Here is a 15,906-nt window from a genome sequence, read left to right as displayed (position 1 = left end):
TATGTTTTAAAAAATGCACTTCTTCACATTGTCAATTATCTCCTTAGGATCTTATGTACTATTATAGTTTGTTCACACCAGAGAAACTATTTGGTATTTACACATGTGTGACTTATTTATTTCACTTAGGAGTATATCCTCAATATGTATCCATTTTCCTGTGAATGAATCTAATTTCTCATTCTTTATGGCTGAATAGTATTCCATTTTATAGAAAAACAACATCTTCTTTATTCTGTTTCCAACTGATGGGCAAATGGGCTGTTTCCAAGTTCAAGGTAAGTCTTAATTGACTTACTTGAATAACTTTACAATTTAATGAACAACTGAATGGAATTCAGGTCTAAACACAAACTATACTTAACAAAGCAAATTAGAAACAATGTTATCTCATATTTTAACATGTGTTCTTTAATTAGGAATGAACTATCTTTATTTAGGTATGAAGTTACATGTATCCTGTACTTGACAAACCAGTGGTATAATGTAAAAACAAAGATAAATAGAAATCTACTTACTTTAACACTCCAATGGGTATTCTTTTTTTCGGTCCTGGGGATTGAACTCCGGACCTTGCGCTTTTGAGGCAGGCGGCAGAACCACTGAGCTAAATCCCTGCCCTCCAATGGGTGTTCTGATCCAAGAGCTGAAGATAGACTTGATGGGAAAGTGCTAAACCATTAATTATAAGACAAAAATAATATGAGAATAGTTGCTGCTGCCAACACTAATAATTAATAGTCATAACATAAGCTATGAAAAAGAAATACAAGAAATAATGCTATAAAGGAAGAGACAAAAAAGATAATTCTCAGGTATTATTTTAAAATCAGAAAAAGGAAAACATTAAACAAGTTAACATTAAACATTTTAAAAACATCAAACAATATTTAATAATTTCAATATTAAAATAAGATAGTTATTAAATTAATAAAAGAACAAAATATATCCTACATATTAACAATAACCCATTCATGAAAATATTATGAATATAATATGAAGATACAAATAGAAAATTCATATCAGAAGATTTAGTTTAGAAACATGAATAAAAAGAGCAGATATTGATAGTGATCAAGTATGACAATATTGAGGTTAACTTTTTTTTGGGGGGGCACTGGGGATTGAACTCAGGACCTTGCACTTGCGAGGCAGGCAGCAGCACCACTGAGCTAAATCTCTGGCAAGGTTAACATTTTTATGCCAAGGAGTTATTTAAGGGGGGAAATGGCATAATTCTGTGGTAGCTTGCATATTCTGAAAACACTGTGCATTTTAGAAGGCAACATCTTGGATAGCTATCAAATTATTTTCAAATCTTTTGACCCAAGATTTGCTTTCCCGGAAAATTATCCAAAGAAAACAATTTCAGAGATGTAATACACCAAGCGCACAAAGATAGTCTTCAAAATATTGTTTTCATAGTACAATTTAGAAGAGTTGCTTTACTTAGAAGAGTAAAGCCTCTGGCTGAAACCATCAACAATGGATAAAATTTCACGTTACCACTAATTGTTAAAAATTGTGAAGATTATGAAGCATGGGAACATTTATGTCATACTAGATGAAAAGTAGAATCTAAAATTGAGGGTATATAGAAAGAGAATGGTGAAATACATGTACACATTCTTTCTTTGAGATAGGTTTTAGCTCCAAAATTACAGAATAAACAGAAGAAACAAAAACCGAACTTCTTCGTGCTTATATCCTTTGAAGGGGAAGGGGTTTATTTGGCTTACAGTTCATAGAGGTTTCAGTCCACAATCAGCTGGGTCTAAGACAGGGATGGCAAACAAGCATCACAGAGGAGAAACAACAGGGCACACAATAGGCACCAAGGTACTAAAAGACCTTCACTGAGCCTTTCTATCTCTTTCTTCCCATTTATATCCTTTTAATAATATATCTCAAGTCTGAGTTGCAGCACCTACCTATATTTCCTCTCGAAATTTATCTTTTGTGACAAAAAGTTTATTTTTCCCATCACATCTTGCCAAAGAACTGACAGCAATATGCAAAAAGGGAAATAGCCCTTAAAGTTCGTGTATTCATAGGTTTTCCTCCTCATCTTTCAACAATTTTTTCTTAAATACGATACAAAAACTGAAAACGCGGTCAAGGAGATAAAGTCAGCACTCTCCATGTACCTGTTAGCAGCTGCTCAGGAAACCCAAAACCAAGCGCACGGTCCAAAAACAGGGTGAGGGGCGGGGCTCCAGAAGGTGGCCACGGCGTCGCAAAAACGACCCACCGCGCTGCTTTACGGCACTCCCCGCCCCTCCAGGTGCCGGAAGTCTGAAACCGGCAAACATGGCTACCGCTTATTTTCTCAGCCACTGTGCGATTACCCTGGCAGCGTTCTTGCTCTTGTCTTTCCGCAGCGTGGCCGCTAGTCAGATCGAGGTAGGAGTCAGGCTCCTTTGAGGACCTATCCCTGGGAGCACGGCTGTGTCGTGGCTGTGAGCGACCCTGCAGATGTCAGATGCACTTCGGGAAGCCTGCAGTCAACAGACTGACTCTGGGGGTGCTTGTGGGAAGGGTGTCTTTAGTACGGGGTCTGTGTGTTTCAGCCTTTTAGATCTATTAATTATGAGAAGCAAATCCTCGGAGTCCGAGGAGGACTTGATCTATTGTTTCTACGCTTGTGCATTCCATCCTAGCAGGTGAAATGTCATCCCCGGAGTGCAGCAACTGCTTTTCTTCTAACAAAGTGCACCGCAGTGCTGTCTATTGGTATTGATAGGGGTAGGATGGGTGCGGTGTTTGCCCTGGGCTTCCCCAACCCACTCCTTTTCTGAGGCATGACCCCCCCCCTTTTGTACCGGGGGTCGAACTCGGAACCTTGTGCTTGTGAGGTAGGCAGCGGAACCACTGAGCTAAATTCCCAGCCCGATCCTCCTCATTTTAAACGTTACCACAGGATGCTTGGTTCTTAACGCTTTTACTGCCCTGTGCCCGAGTGATTTGTCAGTGTTATAATTTAGGTCTTTACCATCTTTGTCAGACTTGCATATGCAGCTGGTTAAGAGGCCTAGTTAGTTGCAGACATTTGAAAATACACATCTAAAGTTTTATCTTTTGCTTATCCTACGCTATTAAAAATGAAAAGCGGAGCACTTCTCTCATTTCCTAATCCAGAAGTTTTGTGGATAACTTAAATAAACTATCCCACATTGTGTGTTTATCCCACATCGTGATTATCGTGAAACTCTGTCTTCTAGACTCTTAAAAATGCTTTTATTTCTCCAGTTCCACTGGTTTAATCCATGCTTTGATAATTTCTTTTCTAGACCATTGGAATTAGGTTGTTTCCTCTAGGCTTCCATACTCATATTAATGCCAGTCTGTATAACATATAAGTTTCATCAGGTTATTCTGATTGAGTCCTATTAATGTGTCTCCATTGCTTACAGAATAAAGTCTAAACATTATAGTCTGTTTCCTGCCTACATTGCTAGTACTCTGTATTGGAAACCTTCCACCACCTTCAGCACTTTGAGATTTGACCAGTGGCTGTCAGTTGAAGAAAACCTGAGCACGAAGTACTTCTGGTTTCTTTCTTTATCATAGTGGATTATTTTACGTACTTCACTTTGGATATCATTGTTTTTTGTACTTATGTATTTGTTGTGCTTTTTTCAGGCTTTAAAACCTTTCCCTATCACTTGCCTTTGCCTTTACTTTTTGTAGTTTGTATATTTAGGTAGTAGAGCACTCATTATAACCCATGTATTCTTTGTTTCTCCATTATCTCTCATTGAAGGTGTAATAGTTCCCCAGCTGGTCTGCCATTCTTTTCTCCAAACTGTTCTGAGAATTGCAGCAGCGTAACTGTGTAAAATGCAAATTTTTAAAATTTTTTTTCTCGAAACCAGAGATCAAACTCAGGACCTTGTGCGTCTGAAGCAGGTGCAGTGCCGCTGAGCTAAATCTCCAGCTAAAATGCAAATCTTGACCATGCCACTCCTATGTACCTTAATGTTCCTTAAAACATAAAGAATAGATTGTTTATTATGACTCACAAGTCCCTTACCTACATCTCCAATGCTTTCCTTTACCCTTTCAAATGCCACTTGTGCTAAACTTCTTTCCATTTCTCAAACCTTTCAGCTCCATTCTGCCATTGGCCCACATTTTCTCTGTCTTCCTTTTATTTTTTCATCTTTTAGATCTTTACCCACATGCCAGTTCTCTAGGGAGAACATCCTACTCAGGTCCTCCAATTATGCTTTTTAAAAATATTGGGTGTATTTCTATTAAAGGATTTATAATTTGCCCTTATTTGCTTAAGGTGTGTCCACCACTCTTTGTCTTGGAAGGCAAATATTATGACTAATTTTGTTCATTTTAGTATTTTGAACAATCAGGACAGGGGCTGACCTATGATATCCAATGAATATGATGAATTATTGAATTTTATGTAGTAGTATAATGTGTTTGCATGCTTGACTTATTTACTAAACTCTGGACTCTAGAGAAAGGGGCATTTGAATATCATTGTACATTACGTGGTACCTGCCACATAATAGGTGATCTATTAACTATATGAAGATGAATAACTTTATAGTGTGTTTTCTAGACAAGCAGAAGAATTTTACCTCTCACAGTTTTCACTGAAGTCTTAACGACATAGGACTTTTGCTGGGAAATACGTTGGAGATTGGCCAAGTCTCATTTTTCTACATGAGAAGGCAAGTCTAGAGTGCTAAGTGAGTTACCCCAGCTGGATTTGAGCTCTGGTCTTCAGAATCCCAAATTACTCACTATAACCTGTTTTTTTCTTCAGCATCTAGGCAGCTACTGAGAGTGGTTTGGAGGGGAGGGAGACACATATTTGAGTAGAAAAAGTTTTCATACTTCCCGAAACTTTCTTGTTAACCAAAAAATTAAAATAGCTGTTAGACAATCACTGTTCCTGGATTTTGCGACTCAGATGGTATTACTATCTTATAGATGGGGAAATGGAGGCATAGAGAATTTAGCAACTTTCAGAAGTTTGTTTAGTTACTGAGTAAGAGAGCCAGACTTGAATCTAGGCATTCTGACTGTTCTAGTAGTTAATCTTGTTTGGTAGCCGATCTGAGATCATTGTGGTTTAGATCTGTTATTACTTTAATTACTTTATGTAATTAAAAACATGTTTACCAGGTGTCAAGGTGGTGTTGGATGATGATGTTTTTATGTCTGGGAATGACATATAGAATCCAGACTTACTGTCACAGATTTCTGAAATGGTACATGGCAGCATGCTGGAGAATGTGTTCAATCAGATATATTATGGAGTTCAAATAAAGCATCTAACATATAGTAGGAAAGGACACTGAATGCAGTTTTATCAGGAAAAATGTGAATTTTCATGCAGGGAATCATGACATGAAATAAATCATTCACAATTTTAAATGAAAATTGAATTGAAAATGAGAAGCTATGCTGAAGACTTGGCTGCATTTGAGATAAAATGTTTAAAAACCAAATAGCCCTCCAATAATTTTGCCCAGCAAAAACAAAATCTTCAGTGGTTTTTCTGGCTGCTTCAGCACGTTTGTCTGATTATTAATGTTTAACCTTGTAACCAATATTAAGAGGGAGTTAGCATAATTGCGAAGATTTTTAGAAAACCAACAGCAATGATTATTAAAGGATTAAAAAGACTTCCGTGAGGCCTGGGGATTTAGCTTACTGGTGCCACCGCCTGCCTTGCAAGTGGAAGGTCCTGAGTTCCATCTTGGTACCCCCCCACACCCCAAAAAAGACTTTCCTGAGAAATTTGAGTTGTTTTGTTCCAAGCCAGCAGTCTTATTTCATGGGGGATGAAAACCATCTTTATGATTATAAGTGAAATATTAATCCTGAGAGGTTCTTTGCATGGACATTTTCATCTTACTTTCTCATTGTAGAGAGTGATTGCAACAATCTAGAAGGAAATTGTGAAATTTACAGCTTTATGTTAAAACTTTTACTTAGCACCTTTTTAGTCATCTTCCAACATCGACGTGGTTTCAGTTCTCTGGGAGATGCTCTTGCTTTGCCCACTGCCAATACTGACATGAGGACCATGTATTCATTTGTTAAAAAATACTCAAAATCCACTGTGCACCAAAGTTGGAGCACATTAGTCAATGTAATTGAGTGCATGGCTCTGTCCTAGTGAAGCTTGTATCCTACGGGAAGAGACAATGACACACATCATAAATCCGTCAGTGATATATAATATAAGAGGATGATAAAGACAATGGAGAAAATAAATCACGGTGTGAAAGGTAGTAGGTAAGATAATGGTTTTATATAATGGGCGGTTAAACTTCCAAGCAGACATCCTATGTCCTCTATTGAGCAACTTTTACTTCTTCAGTGGTGCGCAAGGCATAGGAAATAGTGAAATGTGATCCATATACTTCATTTGTATAACGCTTAATCATTTTTAAGCAGAAGCTCTCCCACACATATTTTTTCAGACCTATAAAATGATACTGTGATGTAGGGCTGGCATTGCTTTCATTCTGCACAGAAAGAGGCTTGAGCAGTCCAGGGCCTGGTGCATGCAAGGCAAGTACCATACCACCAAGCAAGTCCTATACCACACCTCAGTCAGGGTCACTCTGATTAATCATGGTCTCATGGTTAAAGATGGAAACCTACACCTCTGATTTTCTAGTTCAGGGCTTTTTTTTTTCAATATTGGATCTTAAACTGGTTTCCAGTTCAAGTTTGGTTATTTGTTCATAAGGTCAGGTACCAGTTTCTTCATAAACTTACATGAATCTTAATTTATGTGAATCTTAATTGTCTTTTATCTGTCTTTATGTTGGGAAATTGTGGCTTTTTCTTAATCATTTTGCTTTTGACTGACAGGATCAAGCAGAACAATTTTTTAGAAGTGGCCATACAAACAACTGGGCTGTTTTGGTAAGTACATTCTATAAAGATATATCTTGCTCATGTTAGATATGTATCTCAAAATTTTTATGTGAATCAAGTATATGAAAATAAAATGTTTTCTTACATTTTTGTTTTTTTTTTTTTGGTATGGGGTATTGAACTCATGACCTTGTGCTTGCAAGGCAGGCACGGTGCCACTGAGCTAAATTCTGGCCCAGTAATTCTGTATCTTATTGATAATACTAGTTTATAAATGCTCTCTAGGCTGATTTACTCTTATAATTGTTTTTTGCAGTTTATAAAAATGGTAAATTGTAAATGTAGGAAATTCAAATTATACAGGAAGTTTTAAAAGAAGACAGATTAATCATATGTGAATTTCACCTCAATTAAAAAAGATAGAGGGAAATGTCTTAAAGTCTCACATTTTAGAGCCCATGTGTTAGGGACCCCCTATCTCTTTTCATATAAAGAAGAAAGTTATAAAGTTAGATACATGATTTTATTCAACTGGGATCATTATTCCTGCTTTTTTGCCGTGTCTTAGGATATCTTGAGATTCTTTTCCTACTGGTAGATGTGCAGGTATATAATATTTTCCACAGGCTGTATTTTCTGTATTGTGAGTGTACAATAATCTGCAGTTCATGAACATTTGGATTCCAAATTTTTTATTGTTTTAGTCTTGACTGTTTTGAATATACTCATATATACATTTTTGTGAACTTGTCTGGTTTTCTCTTTAATATAAATTCCTACAATAAGAATATGAAGTCATGGAGCATGATCACTCTCCAGAAAGACTGTTTCTTTTTCTAAATCTGAGTCAACCATGTATTATTAATTCTTTCATGACTTCTGGGCAATGCATTAAAATTTTATTTTAATTTACATTGTTGTGATCCTAAGACTTGTTTATTGGTCCGTTTTTTTTTTCTGCCTTTTTCCCTGTTAGCATGAATTAACATCTTTAATTTGTCTAGATTCATGCAGTTTTATTTTTACTTTTCTTGTATTTGGATGATAGTCTCACTATTTGGGTTCTATTTAATAATGTTTACATGATTAGAAGATAGAATAGGTTTGACTCAAGTGAAAAGCATACTGAAGGGTAGGCCATCTTACTCTGTTTTGTATGAATATCCACACCATATCTGAGCCCGGGTAGTGTATAGAGTAGAGCTTTATTTGGCTCACATTTCTGGAGCCAACGAAGCCCAAGAGCAGGCCCCCAGCTTCTCTTCTGCAGCTGATGATAGCCTTCTGGCCTCACTGGATGCGGGAGGGCATCTCCGTGTGAGACACAGCAGAACTGCTAGCTCGGTTCTCTCTTCCTTTTCTTATAAAGCCTCTGACGCCACCTGGGGGGGGCCCTACCTACCCCAATGACGTTATCCATCCCTACTTTCCTCTCACAGGTCCTACCTCCAGGTACCATCGATGTGTGAAACTGGAGAGTATGTTTTCAACACACACAATCTAGGGATCACATTTGAAGGATAGTAAGGGGCAACAGGAAGAAGAAAGAAGGAAATGAAGTGTAAGTTCAGAGAAACAGGAAAGGAAGTTGATATTAATTCATGCTGGAAAAGAAGAAAACTGAGAAGCATGAGTTGTAAGAATATAGGGGGAAAGTAAAGAAAGTGGGTAGAGGAATTCAGTTAAAAGAAGGGCAGGACAAACATATACGACCATAATGGACTTTATTGAAACCAAAGGTAGAGTGTCAGAATTTTTGAGGCCTTATTCGTTTATTGAGAATTGTTTCATGAAAGCGTATAGTTGTCTATAGGTTGCTAGAAATAGAGTGGTTACAGTTGCTGTACATGTTTGTATTAAATATAGTTGTATTGAGTTTAGAATGAGACAAGATAGGTTCATGGCTCATTCTCTTGCTCTTCAAGGAAGAATAACTTCTATATGCTGCTCCTCACAAGAGAGTTTATGAAGTAATTGAACAAAAGCTGCTTGAATTAGGAGAGAGGTTTCAATGACTGATTAAAAGTGAGGAAAATTAATAGGAGCCAGGCCACAAGCCACCACCTTGAAAGAGTAAACTTTATATACAAGAAACTAGGGTCCCTTCCGTGATGGTCTCTGTGAAGAACTCGTGGAGGAAGGAATCACTGCATATGTACAACTTCAATTGTTAGAGAGCTGCTTTTATATAGCTAAGACCCTGTTAGCTTGTGCTACACACATATTAAAACCGAATTTGTCTGGAAAACCTCTCAGGAAGTCCCTATCCAGGTCAGTAATGTGAATTGCAGATGAAAAACAGAGGGTGAGGAAGGGATGTTACTGCATTTTTGTGGCAATAGCAAGTTTTATATTTTCCCCCATATTTTTGCATTAGACTTAGTATTGCAAAGTGAAACTTGAAAATATTGTGCCTTTTAATTGGAAAATTATGAAATTTGACCAGGTCTAACTTAAAGTCCTAAAAATGTATTCCTTCAGTGTTAGAAGTTTAGTTTTTTAACAATCTAAATTTATCCCCAGTTTGAATTAATTTGATTTAGTCTTGACGAGATGACCAGAGATGAGTGAAATGCTTCTTTATTCTCTGAGGAAACTTGCCAACAGAGGGACACAGAAGGAAAATATGGTTCCATTTTGTTTTCTAATCTGTTTTGTAAAAACATTTTTGCTGTGTTCAATAAAAATGAGAAAAGGTAAATCCATACTTATGAGTGGACAGCAAAAATGCAGCAAGGAAATGAATCAGTTGTAGAGTTATCGCTCCCACTTTGGCCCTTGTTTTTACACTCTAAGGATAATTACTATTATCAGTTTCTTGTATATCCTGTCAGACATTTCCAGTGAGTGTAATCACATCTGTGTCTACTCTTTCCCTCTTTTCTCAGAAGACTAATGGATCATATTTTGTGCCTGTTTTACAGCTTGCATTTAAAAAATTATGGTCAGTGAATATTTGATAAGTCATATTAGTTGGTATTTCCTGGTAGCTTATATTTGCTTACCTTAATTTTCTGAATAATAAGTTGCTTGTGAAAATGAGGTCTGTTTGTATTACTGAGGTTCAGTGAGCAATTTTAAGAGTTTCACAGCCCCATTTTATTTTATTTTATAGGGTGTTGTTAAATTGCTTAGGCTGGGATTGACTTGGCGTCGTGCCTCGGCCTCCCAAAGTGCTGGGATTATACAGGCTGTTTGTCCACTTTTAACACTTTTGTTATGATGTACTTATTCTTACCCTTTCCTCATTTAAACTTAGTGCTTTTTTTCCTGTTGAGTTAAAATTAAGATGATCAGACTTTTAATTTATTTTTTTAGCTTTTTCTTTGTTAGGATTTATATTATTTTTGACATATACTTTTATATTTTTATATGGCTCAAAATTTTAATCTTTTCTTTATTAGATTCTGGGATGAAAACTAGCTTTAATAAAAAAAATCATGTCGTTCCTTTTTATTTGGCAGGGGCAAGAGCATTTATACCATCTCATAATTGTCATTCCACTGGAACTCAGGCAGCAATTAGAGGCAGGAGGGTGCTTAGTGGGCAGCCCACTTTCTGTTGACCTATGGGTTTTCCAGTAAACTAACATTTAAAGCAGAGAGTTCAATTTTCCTAGCACCTTTGATATTATTTTTAGCAATCATTTTTAAAGTGTAAAATTTGGTTAAAATTGTTTCTTGTTTTTTGTTTAGTTCGATAGCTTTATAGTGTATTTTAATGTACGTATAAAGCTGTTTTGCAAGTTATGTTTTAGTGTGTGCCTTACATTTCTCACAATTCAGAAAACAAGCGCAAGATGGATGTTATATAATTCAGAGTAGCTGGTTTTCTTCTCTAGCTTATGGGGTTTGTCTTTGATTCTAAAGAATATAAATATAATCTTTTAGAATTAAGAATTATAGGATCACAGAAATGGAGAGTAAATTGGTCCAATACTTGATTAAATTCCTCCTAAATTTGTTTTCTCTGAAGGTTGTCTTTTGAAATTAATATTAGTTATGAAGGCTTCTCTTTACAGAGCTTGATTTTATTGATAGTTCTTTATGCTCTTTGCTGTTTTAAGTCTGAAACTGTGAAGGAATTTCTATGTCATATTCAAGAAAAATAATTCTGTAACTCCATAGCATATTTTGACTTATTTTTTTGTTTTAATACTTTAGGTTTGTACATCCCGATTCTGGTTTAATTATCGACATGTTGCAAATACTCTTTCTGTTTATAGAAGTGTCAAGAGGCTGGGTATTCCTGACAGGTAACAAATCTTAATAAAGTTTTATTTTTAACCTTGGTAAGATGATCATTGGATGACTATTATTTGTCTTGCTTTTGAAAAGGTAAGAAAAACAGATTTGAATTTTTTTCCCTTCCTTATTGTTGTTAGAGGATACTACCAGATATCAAATAGATGTCAGTTAAGACCACAGTAGCAAGTTATGTAAAAGAACAATCAAATACTGAAATAAAAACATTTCATAAAGTATGTTTGTTTAGTATTATTTATTAAATGCCTTATGGTTTTTAACTGCAGCAATAGAGGGCACTTTTGACTGATTCAGGTCTAAGGGGGACTTATGGGAAGCCTCTTGATCAGTTCTTAGAATTCTTGGGAAGACCGTGGCCTTGAAAGGAAAAGAAAGACTAGACAGCAGAAAACACAGCTAGAATGAAATAACCGGAAACCAGTATGGAGACAAACGTGGCTGTAAGCTGCTTCTCTGCCACTGCTGCCTTTGGAGTCTTAGTGTTGCTGTTTCCTGTGCTACTGAATTCAGCCTTTGCTGTTGTGACTTCGTACTGTCACCAGTTCTTACAGAGCCCTTGGTGGGGACAGTGTAGCACCCGAACCTAGATTAAGTGCCTGTGTCCATGCTGCAGAATGAGCGTAACTGAAGAATTGTTAGTTTGTATGTAGGGACATGGGCTCTGCCATCCATGAAGATGAATAAAGGGGGAAATGGCCCACCTCTGAGAGGAGAATTCAGATACTTGGCAGTATCTCTCCACCTCCGCCACATCATGTCCTTTACATTTAGCTGTATCGGCAATAGATTTGTTTTTGCTGTGACCAAAATGGCAATAGCAGGAAACTGCAGTGAATTCAGCTACGTAAGTTTGATTCATTTAGCAACTGTGAGGTAGTATGGAAAAAGGTGAGTTTGAATTGTGGCTGTAGTGGTGATTTTGGCCAAATCAGCTCACCATACTAAGCACGCTTTCCCATCTGTGACATGGCACTAATAATCCTTTGCAGGATTCATATTCTTACAGTAAAAACAAATAGTCATGAATAAAATGTTACAGGAGTGGAAAGGAACCTGCACACGACTCAGGAAGCAGTTACATGCTTTGTAAATAACTCATGTTGGCCTGAGAAACTGACAAAAAAAACTCTAATTTAATTCTTGTCTTTCATCTGGAAATTAGGGAACTAGGTAATATTTTTGTTTAAAAAATTGCATTAAGTCTGAGAAAGAGGTTGATTTGTTGTACTGAAGATACAGGTATGATTGTATGATTCTGGTCATTTGTCAGTTGATCACAGGTCTATGTGGTTAGTCCTTTGTTCTGTAACAACTGTCACTCCTGTGACCTTCAGAGAATCACTATGTATGGTTCTGCAGTAGTTTTTGCTTTGTAAATAGATTGTCATCTGCTCTGTGAATCAGTCTTTAAGATACCTTTCAATGGTTTAAGATTTAGAGCATCCTTTTAGAAATAGAAGCTAGTGATAAGTGGTATTATTTTCTGTATTATGTTTATTAGGTTTGTCCCTAGGCTTCTAGAGACTTTTCTTGAAAGGCTTATTTCTCTTTCCAATGATTGCTTGTCTAAATTTCTGCTTAATGAAGTCATTGTTCTGGAATGTGAATTGGACATTTAAACAGTTGGAGAATTAAACCATTTATTATATAGCAAATAGAAATCAATACAAAAGATTGTTTTGCTTTTTGCCAAGTTGGTAAATGTTCCTGTTGTTGGTGGTTGTATTATTTATCTCTTGCCTGGAATTGAGTATAAAAATACAATTATAGGGAAACTTTAGTCAGAAAATAATAAAATGTTACAAAATAACAGTTTGAAATTTAAAATCATTATAGTTTTCAGTTTTGAAACTAGAATTTCAAAATACAGCTTGAACTTATTTTACATAGTACGAGACATTTCAAGTTAAAACAATATTATAACTTCTATCTTAATCCTAAAAATGATCCCGGGGGAAATGATTAGTCACTACATTTAATAAAAATTGCAATGTAGTGTTCTAGTGTTCTGGGTTTCTTTGTTTGTTTGCTTGTTTTTAACAGAGCACTTTATCATTACATTGAAATGCAAAATATTTTCATTTAAATTTTCCGTATGCTTCAATAAGAAATTAGTACATGTCACAAATCCTTTACTAGAATGCACAACATACCATTCTGCAGGTCTGAAAGGCCACAGTAGTTATACCTCTACTCTTGCTCTGATTTTTCTCTGCTTTCCTGTTTGTATTTCACATACTCCTGCCACACTGAGTTATTTCCCATGCCTGAAATGATTGTACTTCTGGCACCTCCAGTATGCTTAATGTAATTAAGATAAAAAAGAAAAATGGCAGTAAACGAAGAATAGGCTGTAAACTCTGAAGCAAAAATTGGGCCAAAACACCTCTTAACAGTTTCTCACACAGTGTACAAATTACAGGAGAGCATTGTCTTCTATCAAGTACCACATAGCCAGTTTTCCCTCCAGGGCTCGAACAGATGAGTTTTCTTTCTTTGAGCACTTGTTAAAATAGTTTACTTATGAGTAGGAGCAGTGTGAAAATATGCATATTTTTAACTCTAGAATTATGACACTCATGCTATCTGGGAAGTGAGGCTGACTTACGGAACACAGATTTACAGTTCCCACCCAGTGTTTGTTCTGGGAAATAAGGATGTTTTAGTATTAGAATGGGAGAGATCGTTTTCCCCCTTCTTTTCTAACTGAATGCATGAGAATGAGTTCATGAGAATTTTCATGTACTCATTCCTGTGCAATAGCTGCCTGTTTCTGTAGTTCAATCTGGTAGCTTTTCTGAGTCTACCTAAAACTATTTTACCATTACTCCATATTCCAATCATTATGAGACTAATTTTTCTAATTAAAACCTTAATTTTTCATCTCTCGTCATTCAGAAACTTTTGGTCTATGCAGAATAAAGTTCATATTTCTAATCCTGCTATGCAAGGAAGGCTTTCTGCAGTCCAGTTTCAAACCTGCTCTCCTAATCATTGAAGTTGCTTATGCCTCAGTCAGTCTCCTTTTGTTTGGTCCTGCACTGGCCTCTCTCTGTTCCTTCCTTCTGTCCTCTATCTACCGCTCTTTCTTTTTCCTCCTGTTCTAGTTTTCTGGTGTCTAATATATTCAGTCCACACATTCCCTAAAGTCTTCTTGGTTCTTCTTGCATAAATAATATTTGTTTCTTTAATTAAACTTTCTTGTATGTGCTGATTTCATTTCTTTCAGGCTGGATATGATGCTATATTTTTCTGGCAGTACAGTTTTTGGTATATTGCCCAGAGTTTAGTGAATTAATGATGAGATCCTTAATTAATTGGAGCTGCATTTTTCTAGACTGGAAAAGAGACATTCATGTGTGTTGATTGTTTGTGTTCTCTTTTAGTTGTGTTTCTCAAGTCTCACTGAATTAAAGTGCTGTGGTCAGTTTTATAAACGATTTCATAACTCCTACTGTGGGCACCTGTGGTGGGAAGGTCTTACTAGGGCATTTCAAATTGATTTCTTTTTTTTTTTTTTTTGGTATCGGGGATTGAACTCAGGTCCTTGCACTTGCAAGAACATATTGATTTCTTTTTATTAGAAAAGTCAAGAGGAATCTTGCTCAAGATAAGTTCAGTCTTACCTATTTCCTACTTTGCTACTATTTGGATTTTCCTTGGTGCATACTTTTTCCTTTTCATCCCTTACCCCTTTTAACTTCTTTCCACAGGTAATAAAACTTAAATGTATGAGCTATTTAGACAGTGTGTGAATTCTAGTAATGTTTGTGTAAATTGAAATTTACACTATTTGTGTAAGCACTATTTGCTTATTATTGTTGATCTTGAAGTCATATTAGTAATATGACTTGACTATCTTCATACTCCTGTAGATTTGGTCTTGCCTAAAGTAGAGCATTGTATTTCCATGTGCTTTTATATCTGTAGTATAGGTTGAATATCCATAATCCACAAATCTGGAGGACTCTGAAACTTTTTTGCATGCTAACATGATATCTCAGGAGGAAAATTCCATACCTGACCTCATAGGATAGTTTGTAGTGAGAATGCACGTACGCCGAAAATATTGTGCGAAATTACCTTTAGATGATATGTATAAAGTGTATGTGAAACATAAATAGGTCTGTTTAGACTTGGGTCCTAGCCCCCAAATATCTTATCACATGTGTTACAATACTGCAGAATCTTCAGAAATCAGAAGTCTGGAATACTGGTTCCAAGCATTTCAGATAAGGGATAATGAACCTGCGTGTGTGTGTGTCTACACTTTCGCAGCTTTGTAGCTGTTTATTCCTGCCTGTCTCAGCCCCCTTCCAGCTCATCCTACACACAGCTGTTAGAATTCTCTTTCTCAGACACTGCTTTCATCTTTTCACTCCCACAATTAAGAACCTACAATGACTCTGTTATCTTTCTAACAAATCCAGAATTTTCAGCCAGCCTTTGGGCTTTAAGTACCACTTTGTTAATTTCAGGTCACTATATTCAGTTTGTTGTGACAGCTACTATTTAATATGTGGTCATTCTCATTTCTATTTTTGACCGTTTAGTTCCCCTAGAACACTTAGAATTGTCTATTCTACCTGTGTATCTTTACTTCATTTCACTGAGTAGAACTTCAGCGAGTATTCTGTATAGGGAGGTCATGATTATTATTATTATTTTTTCTAATTGACTAAATTTTAAACAGCCATTGCTATTAATTTATGAGAAGTTTTAAACAATTAAATATATAGTTTTAAAATTCATTTTATCTCTCTCTCTCTCTCTCTCTCTCTCT

The 15,906-nt window shown here is 36.1% G+C and overlaps 2 protein-coding genes across 5 annotated transcripts in view; one reads left to right on the top strand and one right to left on the bottom strand.

The window, feature by feature from the left end:
- Positions 1 to 1,948, bottom strand: part of Ak5 (adenylate kinase 5) — a 219,973-nt gene extending 218,025 nt beyond the window's left edge. For 2 of the 4 annotated variants that reach the window (XM_010605162.2, XM_010605165.3), the window contains exons 1-2: positions 1,932 to 1,947; positions 519 to 672 (exon numbers count right to left, since the gene is read on the bottom strand). The gene's annotated coding sequence lies outside the window, so the exon portion shown is untranslated. Of the gene's footprint in view, positions 1 to 518; positions 673 to 1,931 lie in introns of those variants that run through there. The other 2 variants (XM_010605163.3, XM_010605166.2) reach the window with 2 other exon arrangements.
- A 324-nt stretch (positions 1,949 to 2,272) lies between these two features.
- Positions 2,273 to 15,906, top strand: part of Pigk (phosphatidylinositol glycan anchor biosynthesis class K) — an 87,970-nt gene continuing 74,336 nt past the window's right edge. The window contains exons 1-3 of the mRNA XM_033758282.1: positions 2,273 to 2,403; positions 6,853 to 6,906; positions 11,022 to 11,113. Of these exons, the coding sequence (XP_033614173.1) occupies positions 2,311 to 2,403; positions 6,853 to 6,906; positions 11,022 to 11,113 (239 nt within the window). The 5' untranslated portion in view covers positions 2,273 to 2,310. The remainder of the gene's footprint in view (positions 2,404 to 6,852; positions 6,907 to 11,021; positions 11,114 to 15,906) is intronic.

Source organism: Fukomys damarensis, unplaced genomic scaffold (assembly GCF_012274545.1).
Source record: "Fukomys damarensis isolate Sample0158 unplaced genomic scaffold, DMR_v1.0_HiC HiC_scaffold_33, whole genome shotgun sequence".
Taxonomy (NCBI): Eukaryota; Metazoa; Chordata; class Mammalia; order Rodentia; family Bathyergidae; genus Fukomys; species Fukomys damarensis.
Note: the sequence above shows the minus strand (reverse complement) of the source record. Positions and strands in the feature narration are given on the sequence as shown.